The sequence below is a fragment of the Thamnophis sirtalis genome, unplaced genomic scaffold (genome assembly GCF_051295495.1).
Source record: "Thamnophis sirtalis isolate CommonGarterSnake01/CBP01778 unplaced genomic scaffold, rThaSir2_p1.2 scaffold_11, whole genome shotgun sequence".
Lineage (NCBI taxonomy): Eukaryota > Metazoa > Chordata > Lepidosauria > Squamata > Natricidae > Thamnophis > Thamnophis sirtalis.
Genome location: NW_028261391.1, coordinates 38,741,572 through 38,762,804, shown reverse-complemented (window position 1 = coordinate 38,762,804; position 21,233 = coordinate 38,741,572). Strand labels below are relative to the sequence as shown.

General features: G+C 36.2%; 1 protein-coding gene across 5 annotated transcripts in view; it reads right to left on the bottom strand.

Annotated features, from left to right (window-relative positions):
• Positions 1-21,233, bottom strand: part of EPHB1 (EPH receptor B1) — a 372,507-nt gene that overhangs the window by 50,815 nt on the left and 300,459 nt on the right. For 4 of the 5 annotated variants that reach the window (XM_014058617.2, XM_014058618.2, XM_087725569.1 and 1 more), the window contains exons 6-9: positions 19,214-19,395; positions 16,976-17,138; positions 9,193-9,301; positions 5,915-5,979 (exon numbers count right to left, since the gene is read on the bottom strand). In XM_014058617.2, coding sequence (XP_013914092.1) covers positions 5,915-5,979; positions 9,193-9,301; positions 16,976-17,138; positions 19,214-19,395 — 519 coding nt within the window. The remainder of the gene's footprint in view (positions 1-5,914; positions 5,980-9,192; positions 9,302-16,975; positions 17,139-19,213; positions 19,396-21,233) is intronic. The other variant, XM_014058620.2, reaches the window with a different exon arrangement.

The window sequence follows — 21,233 nt, the reverse complement described above, 5'->3', positions numbered from 1 at the left end:
GGCACTTCCCTTAATGCATAATTTAACCCATTTTTATTTACTCAGCACACCGTTTGATTGTTTTGTGGCTGCTACTGACAGAATGTAGCAATTACAAACTGGAGAGTTTGTAAACAATAAAATACAATCTCCATAATAAATATTCTTCAGGTTTCTTTTACCCTTCTCTAAATGATTCTCCTTGTAGCTGATAAAACTTTACCAACGTGACTGGCAGAATTGAGAGTGCTAAAAGGACTTTGAAAGAAGGGTAGAAACCTTGTTATTTCACATATCTTAAGAGAGATCTTACATTCAGTAATGCATATTATATTGGTAGAAGCACATACATTTTATAGTGAAATGTATGAATCTAAGAACAAACACGTGTGAGGTACCACTAAGGGTGAAATCTTTTTTTCTTTTAATGGTTATGTGAAAAATGTATGTTTCTCACCCCTTCCTGAACTATTTTCTAGACCACAAGAGTCTTCAGTTCCCTTTTCAAAATGCTAAAACAACTAAAACTCCAAGACGTAGGTGATTGTTAACAGCTTCAAATATCAGGCTTCTACAAATGATTGGAAGCTTTCCAGTTTCCCTGGTACATGGTAAATGCTGTAGGACAGGATGGCTCATATTCTTCAGTCAAAGGACTACCCTTGGCCTATGAATATTGTTTGAATGCTATTTCAAGACCATACTTCAATAGATGTGGGTGGGTATAACTTATGCTTCATTTAAATATAACTCAACTATACTATATTAATTTCCCAGACCCAAATAGTTTTGATTTTTACCTAGCATCAGATTTTTTTTTAAAAAATGCCACTTTTAGAGATTCTCAATCAAAAATATTCAGGTATTCTGGATGACTCATTTAATATTAAAGTATATTTGATTTTCCTCCAGCTAAATACTGTATGCCTGGTCTGAACCAATAATGTCAATAACTCAACCAATTTCTTCAGATGTTATTGTAGGAATCGACAACCAGTAATCTATATGCCACATATAATTCTTAACTCTCTAGCTTTGGCAGCTGGCCTGTAGGTGTCAGAAAGTTCATAGGGAGAAGAGAATAAATTAGAAAGAAAAGAACGGTCACCATACTAATGTTCAGTTTTCTTCTTAATTATATAGATTGCCTTACAGTTAATGCAGTGATCAAAATATACTAATTGATCAATTGCTTCATTACTAGATTAATTTTATAGTGCTAAATATGATGTAGAGTATTCTGATATTTGAACAAACTATTAGGTACACATTGGTCCAAAGATGGATTCTTCCATAGCCAACACTGAAACTTGCCAGGAAGTCATCTCTGTTTTGACTGCTTCATCACAGACAGACTTTTACTGTCCATAAATTCTTTTATAAGTGCAGCTAATTCTATAGCAGAATTACAAAGGAATTTACAAGATGATAACCAAGTCTGGTTTACAGATTGGAACAGCCAAACTAACATATAATTCAGGTGATCAATTTGAGGTTACAATGATCTTGTAACATAGTACTAGCATGCTCTCTGCAAGGGTACCCTGATGTCTAAATGCCCAGCAGTACAGAATAAAGGGCCAGGGAGAAGGTATATGCACAGCTGATAAATGGCTTTGAACTTGTTAAGAAAATGCCATAGTTTGGAACTACCCTAGGGGTAAAGGTGGGCTGACATAATTAGCACAGCATGAATGAAAGCTCAAAGATCAGAGGATGAAAAGCACATCCTGCTATGCAATTATATGCTACATGCAACAACTCTAGTACTAATGATAGAGAATAGACTGATGCATATTTCTAGCTGATAGCACAAGCTTTGTTCTTTTATCGTGCTGAGAATTAGCAGCTTCTCCATTCTGCCAAAGGAAAACATTTTGGTACTTCAAAGATTGCTTATTTCTGTATCACCAACAGATGCTAATCAACAGAAAGATGTATTTCCTCAATTTTAGATTACTTTTTAAGGGCAATATCCATTTTATGGGTACTTTACAATAACTGAAAACAAAACAATAACTGTCTATTATATTTTCCTTCTCTTCTATAAATATTCCTACTGGAGTTTGCAAAAAGTTATATTTTAGCAAATATTTAAACCTTGAAAAAATCTTAGATCTTTTTGGAACATGGAATCTGTACCTCTCAGTGTTCTTTTGTTTACCTTCTAGAAAATGAAAATGTAAGTGACAATTTTGATCATAAATGTAAATTATGTGTTTGTTATTTTAATCTTTAAAACATGTATTCATGTAATTTTCTCCGGAAATTCCATGTCATCATTCTGTAAATGAAAGGCTACATAATTTAAATTTTCTTTATTCTGATACAGTTAGCATGCAAATATATCAGATTGTAAAATATATAAATATGCTGTATGATGTAAAGATTATAACCTGACACAAAGATTGTCAATGAAAAAAGTTAGTAATTCTTATTTGTAGTGTGTTTTCCATGCTAGTATCAATAGCCACTTGAGATGAATACCCTCATTAAATTAAATTTTTGTACAGTACTGCATATATCAAAATATTATACCAGCGATGTGTTTCTTAGAATTTTTTGGCCACTTATGCAAGCCTGAAAAATCAAATAGAAACAAATAAAAAATAGTCCATTTAAATGCCACGCTAAACTAACTTACCCAATAGGCAGACAGCAAACAATAACAGCCAGACAGTCTGGTTAGTGATAAAGGTACTAGGCTACAAAGCAGGAGGCTGTGAGTTCAAGTCTTGCCTTAAGCAAAAACACCAGATGGGTGATTTTGGGCCAGTCATTCTCTCAGTCCAAACAACTCACAAGATTATTGTTGTGAGGAAAATAGAAGGAAACTATGTTGTGTGTGCATTGAGTTATTTGTAAAATAATAAAGATGGGATATAAATAACACTCAAGGCTTTGCCAACATTTACATCATTTATATTTATATCTATCCATACATACATAAAAGGGGGCTCAGTCTGCTCCAGTTGTTGGGGAATTTATTTTTATTCATCTTAATTTTAGCATCTTAAGCAATCTGATCACCATTAGCCATAGAGAAGGGGTAGATTTCTCTAACATTTTACTTCCAATATATACTACATAAATTCATTTTTAAATTCAATTGTTCATAACTTTTCATCCAGATCCTGGCTGGGCCTAACTTTCCTAAACTTAAGAATGAAGTTTTGAGTAATAGCTGAAAACCAATATGAAGTCAATTATAAAATTATTGTGAAAATCTGTATCTATTCCTTATTGGCCACCCTATCCATTAACTGTCAAGGTGAAAGTGATCTTATTTTAGATAAATTCCTTACTGATCATGGAATATCTGACTAAAGCTAATAGAGTCAATCACATGCCAAACATGATGGCTTTCATAAGTGACAATTTCATTCATATTGATGAAGGCAATCTGGATGTTTTCTATTCCCTTATACATTATTATTTTTTTAAAAAATGGAGCAAAATAAAGTAAAAACAAGGGTTAGCAGGAGATTAGAAACTTGGTGGTTAGCAAATAAGAGATTGGATCTACCTTTCTGCCTATATATCTTCTATTAGCCATTTCTCCTTTAGGGAAAGACTATGATATTAGAAAATGCCTATGGAAAAGTGTTAACCTAGACTGTTCCATCCACGTTGCAGGGTCTTGTAAAAAGAAAAGTCTCTTATTAATTCAGAAAAATAAGTATCCAGGCTGAAAACCAGTCACAAATTTCTCACGCCCCATTTTCTTTGCTCCAAGTAGGACAAACACTGAAAGTAGGTGATGGTAATGAGGAATGAAAGTTGTCCAGACATCACATCCTTTTAAACGATTTCTTTCCTGAGGTTGCAGCGAAATATAATTTAAAGTATCTTCTGCCGAAGAATGTATGACATGTGCTGTAGCATTCTCTTTGGATTCGTTCTTTGGAAATATGTTATAGCACAGAATTTCAGAGGAACAACCCATAGATTGCCCACTGTAAGTATAATGTTTCCTAGCTGATTGCAGTTTCTTTGAAGTTGACTCATCAAAACTCCAGTTCAGACATTTGTCAGCACCATTTCATCTCTATATCATTCACTTTGGACCCTCATATCTCTTGCAATGTTCAATCTTATGATTACTTTAGAAACACAGTTATATAATAGTCCTTCAGCTTAGTTAAAAACATAAATACATTTTTAAAAAACCAAGCATTATCTACAGAAATATTTTGATCATAGAAATAGTGAGAATGCTAATACATCAGTGAAAACTGATAGATCTAAAACTTTTAAGATATGCATTTTTGTCAATTTAAAAAAGTGCCTATAGTAATAATCTGAAAGAAAGAAATGGTTAGGTACTACAGTATTTTCATATTTACCAAATTAATTATAGAGACTTGGATAAGAAGCTATTCTTATTCATATTGGTCTTAGCAATTTTAGTTTGTTTAAAATCATTATGCTCCCAACAGCAAACTATGTTGGCCTATATAATTTCAAGCAGAATTTACAGATAACTACATTCAAAATCTTAGGAATACATTGAAACCAATTTGAAGGTCAGCAAATACAAAAGCTTCTATGAAGTTTTCATTGTGTTTCATTTTAATATTCATTTGATTAACCTTTACTATCATGATACAGTAGCATATTCCAGTCCATCTATTTGAATAATAATGAGGATGTTCTCTCCTACATTTTAGGCTCACATTGTCTTTTTAAAGAAATAAAAATGTCTCTGAGACTTTGCCTCTATAGTGCACATTGGATTTCAGCTGCTCCCAATTTGGTTTTCTACCTTTTATCTCATTTCCTGGTTTGGGTGAGGCTTGCTTAGGTATTGCTGATGGCTGTACTCTATAGAACTCCAAAGAGTTATGCACATTTGTATTAGAGATTTTCCCCAAACACCTGGGAACTATAAAATATAAATGTTTGCAGCTGGTTCTACATACCCTGTAAGCAAATAAAGCATGTATGGGTAGGCTGCAACTATTTGGTGGTTAGGCTTGTGATTATCCTACTCACTTTCCTAATATGTTAAAAAGAACCTTGATTGTATAAAAACTGATTCACTGCTTTCCATGACCCAGATTGAATTCAGGAAGCAATAGAATGTGATCTGTTTATGAAACAGGAGATAAGAACATTTTCCAACATTTCACTGTCCCTGATAAATCAATGCACTTCTACAAAATATTTTTAGACTGAGTAAAATACCAAGATTTGATTATACTTTCTTCCAAGACCTTGCTTTTGCTTGCCAATCAAATGATGACCAGCACAAATACAACTACCCTAACTGTATTCTGTAACAAGCTCCCATTTCAGGTGAACTATGTGAAGTTCTGTATTCCAAGGATATTTGCAGAAAGACTGAAGGCAACCACTTATTTCAAATAAACAACTAGCTCAGGAGCGTATGGCAACAAGTGCTGTAAATTTTGGCTTTTCATTTTGCCTGAATGAAGATGGGTAAAAAAAAATGTTCTAAAAACTACTTCAAATATCTAACTAAACAAATGCCAGGAGAGAAGCCTTATCTTCTGAGGTTAAGGGTTTCCTTCAGGGCTTCTCGTGAATCCTTTCATTTATCCAGTTTCCATGTTTTCTGTTGTTAATTAGTTCTGTTGAGCATCTGCAAAGGAAATTCTGATAGTACTATGTTTGCCCTTACTTTGTTTTCTGCCCAAAAGGTTTGTAAGCATCATTTTTGGCCAGAATTTATAAACTCTTTCTAACATACAGGAACTATAGCAACCTTAAGATATCTGTTCTTTGCCTAGTATCCATTTTTCCTTCTTTTTTGTCTTCCCAGCAAGCCCCCCCCCCTTCCAAGTATTTTTCAGCCTTCATCTCAACTCCAAACCAGGCGATTAAAAGATATGACTATTATCAAAGCCTTACAACAAAGTACTTACAACGTTCCTGGCCCATCTGTAACCTTATAGAGGTTTCTTGCACTCACCTCTACCAGTACTGTAATGCTGTAGTTTATCACTGTATACTGCCTCTTTGCTATATGCTCGCTTCCTAGGAAAATAAAAAGTAGACATCAGTTCAAATTATATCCAAATTCTAAGATCAAGCACACTTTGAAAAGCATTTGGAGGCAGTGATCGTATAAATATGTCACTTCTCTAAATGCCTGTGCCTCAGTGGTGGGTTCCTATTGGTTCAGACCGGTTCGGCTGAACCAGTAGTGATTTGGCAGTTTGAGTCACTGGAACTGGCAGCGACCCAGGACAGCCATACCCCCAAACCGGGCGGCGCTGTAGGAGCCACCATCTTGTTTTTTGCTTCTGCACATGCGCAGAATATTTTTTTTGCACTGCGCATGCACATGCAGTGTGCATCAAGCACACACAGATGGCCATGAGCGAAGCAGCAGTAGTGACTGCTGAAACCCACCCCTGCTGTGCCCCCCTTCCAATATTGTTTTTCTCCTATGTCCCCTGCATATATGCCCTCTGCATATATTCTCCTATGCCGTCTCTGGCCCATGACCTATTACCTATTATTCAGACATGAAAGCCCAATTGGTGCATTGTTTTGGCATCAACCAGACAGTGCTTGCATTATAATATACTTTCCTTTTCTGTGCCCCCCCCCCCCCTTGGCTCATTCAGTCCCCCCAATTATGTTTTTCACATGTGGCATCCTTCAAATCCTAGCGGGGCATATGGTTCTGAATTGATAACTGCTGCTATAGACCAAGTACTCTGTAATTCTAGCTCTGTCATCATGCCATCAGAAGAGTCTGATGAGGATAAGACACAGCTTGCTTCTCTAAGGGAAGAAAAATCAGCTCTGTGTGTAGCGCTTTGTCATCAGCTTCTGGCTGAGAGAAGGAACCATCAGCAAAAACTATACTGAACTATTTTAAGAGAAGTGAGTTTATAAAATGATGGTAAATTTTGTTTGCATCTAGACAGCTCCCATATAGGGGAAAAGGTGATCACATCCCAAATAATAACTGTCTACATAAGGCTCAATTAGTAAATTACTAAAATAGTATTTATTACTCTTATGGGATAATTTCAGGCAACAGGATTAATTTAACCCAATCCAAGATTCTATTTCCTGCTTTCTTCTGCTGTGGTTCATCTAATTCAGGGGTGTCAAACTCGCAGTCCATGGGCTGGTTGCGTCCATGCTGCCCCTGCCCCCGCCAGGTTTAGCAAAGTCCTGATACATCACGTGATGCCACAATGACACGAGTTTGACATCCCTGACCTAATCCATCTGCTCTGTCTTCACTGGAATTTTCCTGATTAAGTAAGATACTGTACCTTTATTATCCCTGGAGAATAGCAATACAATATACACAGGATTATCTTTTTCCTTTAATAATTACACATCCCATTAAAGGGCTTATTTCTGATGTAATGAAAAGTTTGTTTTAACTGTAGTTTGTTGAATAAATCACAATGGCTGAATTCACACATAATAAGAGGCAGAACGTTTACATTTTTTAGGCTAAAGCTGCATTTGGCCCTTGGGTTGTAAAATGTAAGCAGAACCCGTGCATAACTCTTTTTGATTTAATTAAATTAATTTACTTAAGCACAGTTTGTATGTATTTAATATATTTCACATAAACTGTATTTAAGTAATTTAAATTTAAATACAAATTACGTAATTGCCTTCTCATATATGAATACAATGAACAAAACATATCAATAGACTTTTAGGAGCACACACCAAAGGAGGTTTTGTATTGTGTACCTCCATCATCAACTTGCAAATTTATAATTCATAGCAGCCGGCAGCATGTAATCTGTAAATCAAAGCAATACAAACCACATCATGGCTCAGCATAATCTATGAATCCATCCCTGGGTCCTTAGTAGGCATATCAGCATTGCAAAGTTGATTAGCTGATGACACATTAAAATGATTCCTACCTTAGAGAACCCCTTCCAAAAATGTATCAGGGGCATGTGCAGGGGGAAGGAGTAAAGCCAGTCAAACTGTCAAGCATGAATGTGTGACTGGAGCCAAATTCCGGTGTAGACTCATGTAACACGAACACAAGTTCTACCAAAGGGTTAGAACTATGGTCACACTCACCCTCTTAACTTATTTAATGCAGTTTAAGTCCTCAATGTATGACCACAATTGAGCCCAAAATTTATGTTGCTAAGGGAGACATTTGTTAAGTGAGTGTTGTCCAATTTTATGACCTTTCTCACCACAGTTGTTAAGTGAATCATTGCAGCTGTTAAATTAGTAACACGATTGTTAAGTGAATCTGCCTTCCCCATTGTTTTTGCTTGCCAGATGATCGCAAAAGGCAATCGCTTGATCTCAAGACGCTGCAACAGTCATAAATATGAACAGTTGCTGAGCATCTGAATTTTGATCACAGGACCCTGGGGATGTTGCAAAAGTCATAAGTGTGAAAAATGATCGTGTCACTTTTTTCAGTGTGGTTGAAACTTTGAGCATTCAACTAAATGAATTGTTGTGCGTTGAGGACTACCTGTATTTCCCTATGAAAGCTCCCGAAATGCACTTTGGAGAAAACTACCACTGTGGCCTGTTTTTGACCAACAGTTAATGAAGCTATTTTTTGATATTGTCCTTCAAAATTTAATATGATTTACTAAAATGATTTAGTAATTTTTTGCATTGTTAGTTACCACCCCATGTCAGGAACAATTTCACTGATTTGCAATTACACCTACAATTGAAACTAAATAAAACAGACCCATAATCTGGTTAAAAACTGTCACAATCAAATAACCTTTTATGTGGGTGGATAATATAGGATCAAAAAGCAGAAAGGCAACAAAAATAGCAAAAACCCATTTATTGCATCATAGTAGCCAACAGAAGCTAACACACCATAAATATCCTCTGCGGGAGACCAAGAAGAGAATCGTTTGGAGAAGATTAAGCTGAGGGCAAACATTAGAAGGCAGTTGGCCTTGGGAGACAAGCTTCCTAAATGAGGGCCCATCAAACAAAGGGAGTTATCTAGGTAATTTTGTTTCTTTTGATTTGGTATTCTCAACAGAGCTTTCTGACATAGAAGTGTTTTTTGATACATACGGGTGTTTTTGTTTTTTTCAAAGATGTCCACCAGTATATCCACTCATTTGTGGAATATTTTCTGTGCAATCACCCCAGATCATTAGTTTTGCCAAAAGTATCCTGCTGAACATTTATGCATTCCTACTACGTCCTCTGGGAAAGTTCCTCTTTGGAATGGAAAGAAAAGGCTAATGGGGCAAGTAATACCTGCTGCAAACAATTGAAATAGCCACCAAGGAGACAATGAAGACGACCCCTGCTGCGGCAGAACCAGCAATCAATGGCAGTTGTTCTCTCAATTCTGACTTGTAGTCATCTGGAGAGGAAAAAAATAAGTAGTTTTGCAATTTTACTGCCTGCTGATATATACCTTCCACAGTTAATAATACATCCTGATTATTTATTGATGAGACTGGTACCCTCCTATTCTTCCAGGATGGCATACACAGGTAATTGCATTTTACCCTACTGTTTGCAAAATGAGATAAGCTAACAAGCAGTGTTTGGTTCAAGGCAATACAGGGAGTTGCATGGCAAATCAGGAATTTTAATCTGTAGTCCCCTTTTTAAGCCCCAGTATTCACTACCAAAACTATTATGGTAGATCCTCTCATGTCCTGAAAATAATTTTGTAGTTGCTAATGGAACTCAGGTTTGATTGCAACCTCCTCCTCCTCCTCCTCCAATTATATTTAAAGCATTAAAGCTAGGAAAATAAAACCCAAACAACAGATTCTACAATTAAATTGAAGCTTCTGGAATTCTTGATATTCTATGAGCTTGGTTATTTGCTTTAATTTAATTACCCAGCTAGGTAATATCATCAGTGCAGTAAATATGGGATTGGCCACCTGTCTCAGTATAGTAGTTTACCCAGTCAGTTTTGGAGGTTAAGCATATTTGTGTGTGTATACATATACATATACATATACACAAATATACATACATACATACATACATACATACATACATACATACATACATTTGTGTTGTATTTGTACTGATATTTGGGCATACCAGGGGTTGTGACTTTAAATTATTTATATATATATATATATATATATATATATATATATATATATGTATGTATGTATGTATGTATGTATGTATGTATGTATGTATGTATGTATGTATGTATGTAATATTTATGGTGATAAATAAATAAAGGGAGACTAGTATAGATCTATTTCAAGCTATTTAGCTCTCATCAGCTAGCCATACCCATGTTGGGAATCGAACCTGTGCTCTATTGCCTCTTAGGCAGATGTGTTAACCATTGAGCTACAGAGCTCGACTCCTTATCAGCCAGCCAGGGTGAGAGGTATATATTTAAAGTCACAACCCCTGGTATGCCCAAATATGGGAGGAAGGTCACACTTCCACTCTCTGTCTTCGGCTCGTCACAAGAGACCATCCAGACAGAAACCCAATATTTTTTACTGTTGCCTTTTTGTTACATTTGTTAACAAATGTGTGTGTGTGTGTGTATGTATGTGTATATATACACACACACACACACACACACATACACACACACACACACACACACACACACACACACATATATATATATATATATGTTGCATTTGTGCTGATAAATATAAAGGGAGACTAGTATAGATCTATTTCAAGCTATTTAGCTATCAGCTAGCCATCCCCTTACTGGGATTCGAACCTGGGCTGTATTACATATTAGGCAGTTATATTAGCCACTAGGCCACAGGCTCTCCTCCTTTATCAGCTAAGCCAGGGAAATAGGTATGTATTGTGTCACAACCCTTGGTATATTTGGGCATACCAGGGGTTGTGACACAATACATACATACATACATACATACATACATACATACATACATACATACATACACACACACACACACACACACAGTATATACACATACACACACACACATACACTAGCAGGCAGCAACCCTATGCTCACTTATGATGTTAGCTAGTTGGGTAATGAAACATCTGTAAGAACACAATGAAACTCAGAGAGCATGAAGGACTCCACCTTGAGCTACATATATTTTGTTCTAAATTGAAGGCTTTGGTGGGATTGTGAAGAAGATTGTGGTTTATAAGAGTTCATTCTGTTAGTAATATCAATTATAATTTAGATTTCTATCCTTCAGCTTTTCATCACAAGTACTGATTAATTTCTACATTTTGGCAAACTTTAGTTTGCCATTATATCTGAATTGAACAATTTATGGTTTCTGGTAGCCCTGAAATTCAGGATGGATACTTACTATAAAAATCTAGGAAATAATATCCCTTGTAACATTGTCTGACTTCCTCAAGAATGTATTCAGATAAAGGGCTGTCTATTTGCACCCACCTTACCACAATGGACTGGTAGACAATAAATTAATTTGATTAACATTACTGCTTATCTTCTAATAATTCTGGCATGAATACTTAATAGCTTAAAATAAATTCATACAAACAGAAAATTTCACACCTCTTTTTAATTTTCTTATTCTCATTTGAAGCTAATTACTGGTATCTGCTTTAATCTCTTGCCTGATGCATAAATTTTGAACAAATTCTCATCTAACAATCAATTATTATTTAATAATACAGTATCCATTCTTGTTAGATTTCAATTAGCTGCTTATGTTTCGGGCTGGATATTCTCTATGCCTGTCTAATTGTCTAAGTAAAATGAAAAGATATTTTTAAAAGGGCTCAACTCTTCAGTTAGCAGTTGATGCAGACATGCTTCCCATTTCTTCTTCAGTTAGACATTGCTTAAGTAGAGTGGACTCGGGATTACAGTTAGGCTTATGTAGCAAAATGATGTAAAAGTACTCTAGAGAGGAACCATCTGAGTTACGATATTATGAAGTGGGACATTAGTGTAGATGAATGAAGAGATTAAAACAGGTTTATTCATTTGCTAAAAAAACAACCTTAAAAGAGGCCAATAGGGGTCAATATATTCTTGTTTTTATCCATCAAAATACTTTTGAATTAATACGCAATTAGTAGTCACATTAATTGTTCCATTATGTTATATAAATACTGAAGGACAATGACTATAGTAATGAATTACATTCAGATCTAGCTTTAGAATATTTTTTGAAAAGCATCCAGCTCATGACAAAATATGTACAATATACAGCAATATCTGTATAACCTAGGTTTCCTGTGGAATGAATTTAATGTTGTTAAGGATGAATGCATAAAAAGAGAATGCCAAAAATGAAGAAATGGAAGAAAGCAAATTTGATGTCAGAATATAGAAATTGTCAAGAAGATAAGCCAAAGCCAAGAAAAACGAAAATGTTCTAAGGAAACTTAACAAAGAGTTTCAGAGAATGGTTTCACAAGACAAGAACCAATATTACAATAACATCTGTAAAGGCACTGAACATGGAAACAGCATGGAAAAAGAGGAAAGTTCATTTAAAAAAATATCTGAACTCAGAGGTTCCAACCTCAAATTGGTATAATGCTGCATTTCATGACTTAAAAAAAAACCTCAAGGCACCTTTACAGCCTTGTTTTTCTCCTGTGGCCCCCACCCCACTGTACATTGAGGTCTCATTACCTGATACACACATTAAATAATAATCTGATACATGTTCTGGCATCAACAAGGTAGTATTTGCAGTAAAATACACTTAACTTTTCTATGACCCCCAACACACGTCATGGCCCCCTGTTTCATGTTTTTCATCTGTGTCCTCATTAAAATACCCAAGGTTCCATAGGGGATAATATGGCTACTGGTTGAGAACTGCTGTACTAATGGATGCCAGTGGACAGATAATAATGAATTCAAAGGAAAAGAAAAAGTCAGAAATTGAGAGACCATGCATTCTGACTGTTTTAGCCATGAAAGCTACTGGGTGACCTTGGAGCAGCCAATCTGTCTCAGCCCAACTCACCTCACGGGGTTGCTGTTATGGGAAAAATAGGAAAAGGAAGGTATGTTATTTGTAAAGGCAGGACACAAATAAATAATAAAAAGAAGTATACCTAAATACAGGTAGTCCTCAACCTATGACCTTTGGGTCAGTGGCCATTCTAAGTTGCAATGGCAATAAATTAGGTCTGAATTTTTCTGCACCCTGTGGTCATGTGATCTGAATACCTGTCAATCCATTTGCATCTACAATCAGTTGACAAGTACCATGTGATCACATGATTACCATTTGTAACCTTCTCTGCTGGCTTCCCCAGATAGAAAATGGGGGATCTGGCAGGGAAGATCATAGGTCACTGGAGTAAGTCTCTCCCACCCATGCATCCTCCTTCTGCTCTATTCCACTCACACCATGCAGCCATTCACCTCCCTGAACACGCTCTGACTTTTGTCACACCTTTGCACACTTTCCTCAGTATATATGCACCTCTTACATACCCTCCCCTCCCCTTTCCCAATCCATATGACACCCTCTTGCACCCCCCAGTCAGGCACCTCTTGCACACACCCTGGCATCCATATTCACACTCCCTGACCTCTTGTGCATTCCTTGAAGCCTACCTGTGTTACACCTCTTGTGCATCATCCCTGACCCTTTCTCACAAAACAGAAATTACTGCCCTATACGCTGTTTTAAGTACATGACTACTTGTAAAGTATAGTACATACAAGATAACTTAGAAGATAATTCCTGCTTACAGGAACCTCTAATATTAGATGATCAGCACTCATTATCAAATTGAAAGGCTACAGCACATCTATGGGAACATGGGAAGAAATAGAAAAAGAATCAATCAAGTAGCAAACTGTGCCAGCAAATCTGGACAATTACACGGTAACTAATAAATTGGAAGATCAGTCCAATTGGAAGATCAGTCTACATACCAAAACCACCCAAAAGGGAGACTTAACAGGTCACATGGTAGCAAAATAATGCTTAGGATCAACAATGCAGATTAAAGTCCTACATGAAAAAAGAGATAGTTATAGGAAAGGCACAGGAACACAAGGCAATATTGTTGATGTACACAGGATAATTGAGAAAGCCAAAGAATACCCAAAAGAACTAAATATGCACTTCATTGATTAAGGAAAAGCCTTTGATCATATTAAGCTATGAAATGTGCTTAGAAAAATGGGGTCCTAGGACATCTCATTTTCCTTTTGAAAAACTTAAATACAGGTTAGGAATCCACAGTACAGACAGAACATGGACAAATATATTGGCTCCAGAGTTTGAAATGAATGCAATAAGGCTGTGTACCCTTCCCTTATTTATTCAATCTATTTGATGTGTACATATATGTATTAAGGGAGACTAGATTGGATGAGTAACCAAGTTCTAAAATTGGAGGAAGAAACTTCAATAACTTGAACTATACCAATGGCTGAAAATACAAAGGTTCGGTGAGGTATCATGATAAAACGCAAGCTACACTGTGAAAAAATGAAGATATTCAAGTGGTGGATTGCTTCTGCCCTTCAGAATCAACCATCAATGGCAAGAGAACAAGAAGTTCAGAAATACATCATGTATTACCACTTGTACAGCAGCTATAAAGATCTTGGAAAACTATTCAAATGCAGTTATGTGTCTATACTAATAGCGATCAGGGCTTTGAAGTATAAGGATAAGATGAATATTGATGTTTTTGAACTCTGATGTTGGCAGAGTCCTGGAATACACTGGACAGCCAAGAAAACAAATGAATGGATCACTGAACAAAATTATCCAGAGTTCTAACTTAAATACAGGTTAGGAATCCACAGTACAGACAGAACATGGACAAATATATTGGCTCCAGAGTTTGAAATGAATGCAATAAGGCTGTGTACCCTTCCCTTATTTATTCAATCTATTTGATGTGTACATATAAGCCACTCAAATGATTAGGCTCAAATGAGTCTACTTTAGACAAAGACCTTCTAGTAGAGATGGACGTAATGCTGGGAAAAATAGAAGGAAAGGAAGAAAAGAAGAGCATGACCAGCATTAAGAAGGATAGACTTGGTTATAGTGATGATGAATGCACTATTGGAAGACATAAAAGACCAGGTAAGGGACAGATTGTCCTAGATGAAACCTAACTATGTTGTCACTAACAGTCAACAATGACATGGTGGCACATAATCAACATAGATTTATAATGAATAAGAATTGAATGCTTGTTGTAGTAGGATTGACCAGAACAAGCAAACAACTTTTTTAGTTGTAGAACTTTATACCTAGAGTGTTGTCATCATAGACATTTGTTTGACATCTGATCCAAAATCCTTTCAGATCCCAACAAAGAATTCCCCTCTCCCCGCTTAGATTTAGGGGAAAATAGTAGATGAACTTTTTAAATATTCGATTCTTGTAGATCATTATTATTACTTTTGAAAAAGCTATTGTTTAGGCAAGGGCTGGTATGCATATCTCTCTCTCTCCGTGTGTGTGTGTGTGTGTGTGTGTGTGTGTGTGTGTGTGTGTGTGTGTGTAATGAAAAACAATTAAAAACATCTGCCTACCCCAAATTCAGAAAGCTGTGATGAAGAATATCAAGATGATAATTCTGAATAATAATTTTCTAAAATATTATTTCCTAAGCTAGTGGCCTCTAGGCAGGTAAGTGTGGATGAGGAACATTATACTCCAATGAACCTGCAGGCTCCAATGACATTTAGTGTGCATCGAATGTCTCTCCTAGGCATCTTAATACATTTCTACTCTCCAGAAATTCTATCCCATAATCTGTTGCTAGGTAACAATAGAACTTTCAGTGGGTAGATAAGAAACTTACATGGTACATAAGTTGTTTTATTGTGGAGAAAATCTGTCTACTGCAGTTCACAGCAATCTGCAATATGCTAGGGTTTAAAACCAAGACTTTTCTTCCTGCCTTTCTGAGTCAACAATATTCAATGGCTTTCTTTAAAACTATGTCAACAACGGCAGCTCAGGCAGATTTACATAATGATTCTACATACAGATCCTTGAGAATTATAGCTTCCTACCTTGCCAGTTTCAACTTTTACAGAGTCTTACAAAGTTTTGTCTTGTATTTAAAATTATCTTGTACTAGTCCCCAGAAATGAATTATGTATGATTAAAGAATGATTTTGGTCACTTTGCAAATAGTTTATGTAACTTTCCTATAAAATAGTAAACTTAAGTATTTCAAAAGTCTGTAGGTGCAGGATAAGCTGATCAATTGCTGGCTTATTTACCCATCTAAATATTTTCTCTTTCATTCTGTGTATTTTCAAAAATGATTTTTCTTAGTTATACATTACTGAAACACTACGTATACATGGGCCATAAACCCAGAAAGTAGCTATTGAGTTCTTTAATTTTGACACACAGCATAATTGTGAAATATTCAGTCCCAGCATCTTTTAATATTTTAAAAAAGATTTGTATCCATACCTCTCTAATATAAGGGGCCTTTTTAGACACTTTCCCTAGTGCTTTTTAAGAGCTCAGGTATTTCCAATATAATCTTTTAAAATGCAACATTTCAAATGCAACTAATCCTTAAGCACAAAACATTTTAAAATATACTCCTTTCCTGGGTAGCAGGGCATGAAAAAAGGCATGTTATGTGTGCATTTTTTTAAAAAAAATCTGAGAATCACCATCATATGCACGTATTGGTGAAAATTTAAGTTCATCCATTCCACACCCTTTAAAATCTGCATTCAACTTAAAAAAAAAAAACACTTCTCTGTTCATGTCCAGATCCTTGAATAACCTACTACTATGCACTTTGGTGTTCCAACACAGACTTGGTTTTAGCTCTTCCTAAGAAGTGGTGGTGGGACTTGTTTTTCTTTTACAGCCAGAAAGAAATAAAATCTTGACTAGCGAGGAAGAGGAGGAAGAGGTGGAGAAATTTCAGCCAGATTAGCCCTCCAAATGACAATGCATCTCACTTGTCTGTAAAACACTTGATCTTGCCATGCTACTCCATCACAGAAGGGTTTGAACAGACAAGTTGGTTTAATTCAATTACACTGTGGAAATTTGACAGGGAGTGCAACCAACTTCCCTCACTTTTCAAAGGCACTCACCATCTGTCAGAGTTTGGAAGCACATTTTTCCACTGTATTTCCCATAGCCAGCCACAGTCCGAGCCCGCACCTGCACTACATAAACCATCCCAGGCCGGAGCCCATCGATTCGTGCAGTGTTGGTCTGACTTTTGGCCATAGAGGAGTTGTACTCACTGTGGTCCTTCAGTAAAGAACAAATGAAGGAGAGTATGAGGAAAGAAGCAAGATTATTTTTGCAGTATCAACTACAATGCTGGTAAAAAATAAATCAATCCCATGTACCAACTTGTCTCTTGCTTTTCAACTGGTTAATGAAAAGGATGGAATTGAGGAAACCAGAGGGCTATTTTTTAGCTATCTAAAACAAATTGAAATTGGGCTTTGGGGATGTTCTAAAACTGTAGCTCCCATAAACCTTAGAAATTTTCATGTTTAATGAGAATTGTTACCAGTCATCTGGAGGCTTCCTGATTGGGAAAGCTGAAGATTTCACATCTCTGAGCAAGGGGCAAAGAAGTTAGGATTTTATGTATCAATATTACTCAAATCCATTTTGATTCTTCTGTAATAATGTACAAATGAAAATAACTACAAATAATAAGCAACTAGAAAAGTGTTGTACTTATGCAACTTGCAGTGGAGGTGTGCCTATTGTGTAAGCAAATGAGTAATATCTACATGTTTTTTCTGCAAAAAGAATACAATGCAATGGCTTGTAATTATCAGGTAGCTAATATTAATATTCAGCAAATATGTTTATTCTAGTTATTCACTCTTATAAATGGCCAGAATAAGAGAAACCATATCTATATTTCAATACTTATCTTCTACACTTGGCATGACCTGACTATGAAAATGATATAAAACAGCCATCATAGTTCAAGCACAAAGATAAGGTATAACAAAACTAGCATCCTTTCTCAAGCTTTTTAGCATGCAATTTTTTTTGTTACATTTAATTAAAAATCTTGGTTTTGACTCAAAACTTTGATTTTATCACTTTTCCTATTTATTCCTGGATATGGTCTGTCCTATACTGGATGGTGGGCAGCAAGGCCTAAAAATGATTCCAATTAAATCATTGACATTCACACAATGATCTGTGCAACATGATCCTATGAAGTAGGAGGTTTCACTCAATGGCTGAATGCAGCTGGAAGAAAACAAATTTATCCACATTTTCTTTCATCTTAAGCTCATTACATATATTTTTTCCTGTGCTCCAACTGCCTTTCTCTCCACCCCCCTTTCTAGATTGTTTATTTCACCCATGCAGTTGAATATTGAGGTGGGAGGATCTACTGCAAGTGTGACAAAAGCAACCAAGTACAATATTGTGCCTGTGACATTACTTCGTCTCTCGGGATGATTGTCTAATCCTAAACATCAGGCATGGTTGGCAGGCCTGTACAGCAGCATGGCAGCTGATGCTTGCTTCCTGACAATCTGGCATTGGATATCATTTACTGTACCCCAGGGCCTCGTGGGCAAAACTAGTTCAATCTACAGCCAACTGTGTCGGATTATATCTATCTAGCTCTTACAAGGTAATAAAACAGGAGTCATCTGTAGGATAGCAGGAGCTTACAAGATAGCTTTTGAAAGATAAGTATAGACATTAAGGACTGTTACATAGTGCACAAAATACTATCCAAGCCTCATCAAAATAAGTCCAGATCCAGACTGGCATTCCTAGCAAGCTTTCAGTTGTTAAAACAATCCTTATTCAAGAAATAGGGACTGAAATAAATATATAATGCAGGCAAATAGGAACCAATGGCAGGCCCCAGCTTCAACTAGTTACTGTTGCAAAGTTTTTTTCTGCAGATTGATTTAGTGTAGCTTGCAATAGGAATTCCCAATCTGCTGGGGTTTATCACAAGGCAAATAACAGGTAAAATTCATTAAACTAGAAAGCTATCGTGGAAGACTCAACAAAGAAAGAGCCCAACCACCTATATAAAAATATATAGGTGGTTGGGCTAATAATCCAAGTCAAGTTTATCTCACGAGTTCCTTATTGCTAGGTGGAAAAGAGGACATAAGAAGGAGAATCTATTTAAAATAAAATAAGATTTTCACAGTGTTATCCAGAACCTTAGGCTGGAGTGAACACAGAAAATCTACAATCTAATTTTTGAATTAAATCAAAACCATGCATTCCATGATATGTTAAAAATAGCTGGCAGTTTTAATTCCATCTTCTCCCATTACCAGCCCAGCAAATTCCCTTCTCTGAAATGCATTCAGGCTTACGGTAGCTGGTCTTGAGCCCATGGCGCTGCTAATCTCAGGGATGCAGATCCGGCTCAGCTTCTCGTAATAACGGATTTCATAGTCCAGGATGATGCCATTGGGCTGTTCTGGCTGAGGCCATGACAGCGTGATGCTCCTCATGGTGGCACTTACCTGGTGCATAATAAGAACTGTGGAAGGTGCTATGGAGAAAGGAGGGAATAGGAATTGCAAGAAAAGTGAAACATCACTTCAGGGGAGGGTAGTGAGATACTCTGAAGAAATAAAAAGAAAACACCAGGATGCAGACAAGGAGAGGAGGTCAGTGAAAATGGGGAAGGGGAGGAGACATGTAACACAACATAGTGCACTTCAATACAATAATAAAACAAATTATTTTATGACATAAAGAGAAAAATTAACACAGGGACTAACATCCTTTGTTATTATTGTTAGCTTTCTGTGTTGGAAATGACTCTGGGCATAATGTTTCAGAAAAGAATATACACAAATAAATTAATTGATGAAAGCAAGTTATTATTGTCAAAAACCCTCCAAAGACTTCATACAAAACTGTGCTAGCCCCACTAAATTAACAAGAGCAGCGTAAAAATAAATATCAATAGCTTTCAATTATATTTTGATAGGGGAGGTTTTCAATAAAATATACTTTTAAAGCAGGCTACTTTGAAGCCCTATATAAGCATATCAATATAATTCTGCATATTTACAAGGCCCCTTGTAAGGGTCTTCTGAATCTTCCTTTCAGAACTGGATTCTCACTGTCCTTTCACCTGTCATCTTCCTTGTTTCTGTATGCATGTTTCCCTTTTGAGTTCTCCGTTTCTTCAGCAATAGCCAATTTCTTCCTCTGCTTTTCTTCTTTCATTTTTTTCCAGTGGCTGCCCTATGACACTTAACATCTTTCATTCATATGCTTTACTTCAAATAAAGAGTGTGAACAAAGAATGTTAAGTTACCTCCTCCAAGATTTCTTTTCTAACCCGTCAAGTCACTTCTTTCTTTGTATTTTTTTCCCTATCTACTGCCTCCTCCATAATATTCTTGTCAAAGGCTTCTTTATTTCTGATGCCTTTTCTGCACTTACTTATTTCTCAGCTTAGATTCCATTCTTCTTTCTCTGGATATCAGTTCTTTACCCAATATGGTTTGGCTACTAAAGTGTTAGACTGGAACTTTCCAGCTTTCTATCAAATTTCAGCCATAGGAGTTCACTAGGTCTTTGGGGAGGGGGTGGTTTCAGTCATTGTTTCATGCCTAACTTACTCTCCAGCATGGCTTGGGTATAAAATTAAATGAAGAGACCCATGCCAATTGCGAGAGAGAGAGAGAGAGAGAGTGAGTAAAAGTTAAGCTGTGCTATCATTAGGGATAGTCATATCTCCTATATTATTAATATACTCCATTTCTTACCCTTCCTAATTTGGGTATCCTTCAGATTCATGATTTCCAATTCATATATTTTTTCTAGTCAGAAAGGACAACTGCTAGAAATCCCAAGAGCGGAAATTTGTTGTATTTCAAAATTTCAGGCATAGGGCCTGACTATCTGAGTGATTATGCCCAGTCATTCCGGTTCACCTAATATATTTATATCTACTGGATGTACTCCAAGTCAATCAAACTTTCTTTATGGTCACACAGGCCAGAATAAAAATTAAACGTTCAAATAAATAAAACAGAACAGAACAAGACATAGTATATTACAGTTAGTGGTGTGATCTTTGATGGGCGACCAAAGTCTGCCTATTTTTACAAACAGTATAACAAAATTTAGAGATGTTCAAAGAAACTGTATTGTGCTGATCCAACAGTAACAGCTTCACATAAAAGAGATCAGAATTTACCAGATACTTTTAACAGTAAGAGGTTATAAAAATGTGTCTGTGGATCCTTATAGAGAGTACAATATAACAGGACATGAGCTGTTTTCAATAAACCTTGTCCACAGGTGGACTCCAGATTCCTTTTATTTAAACACTGACATCTTAAGGGACTGAAGAAGACAGTTTACTCTGTC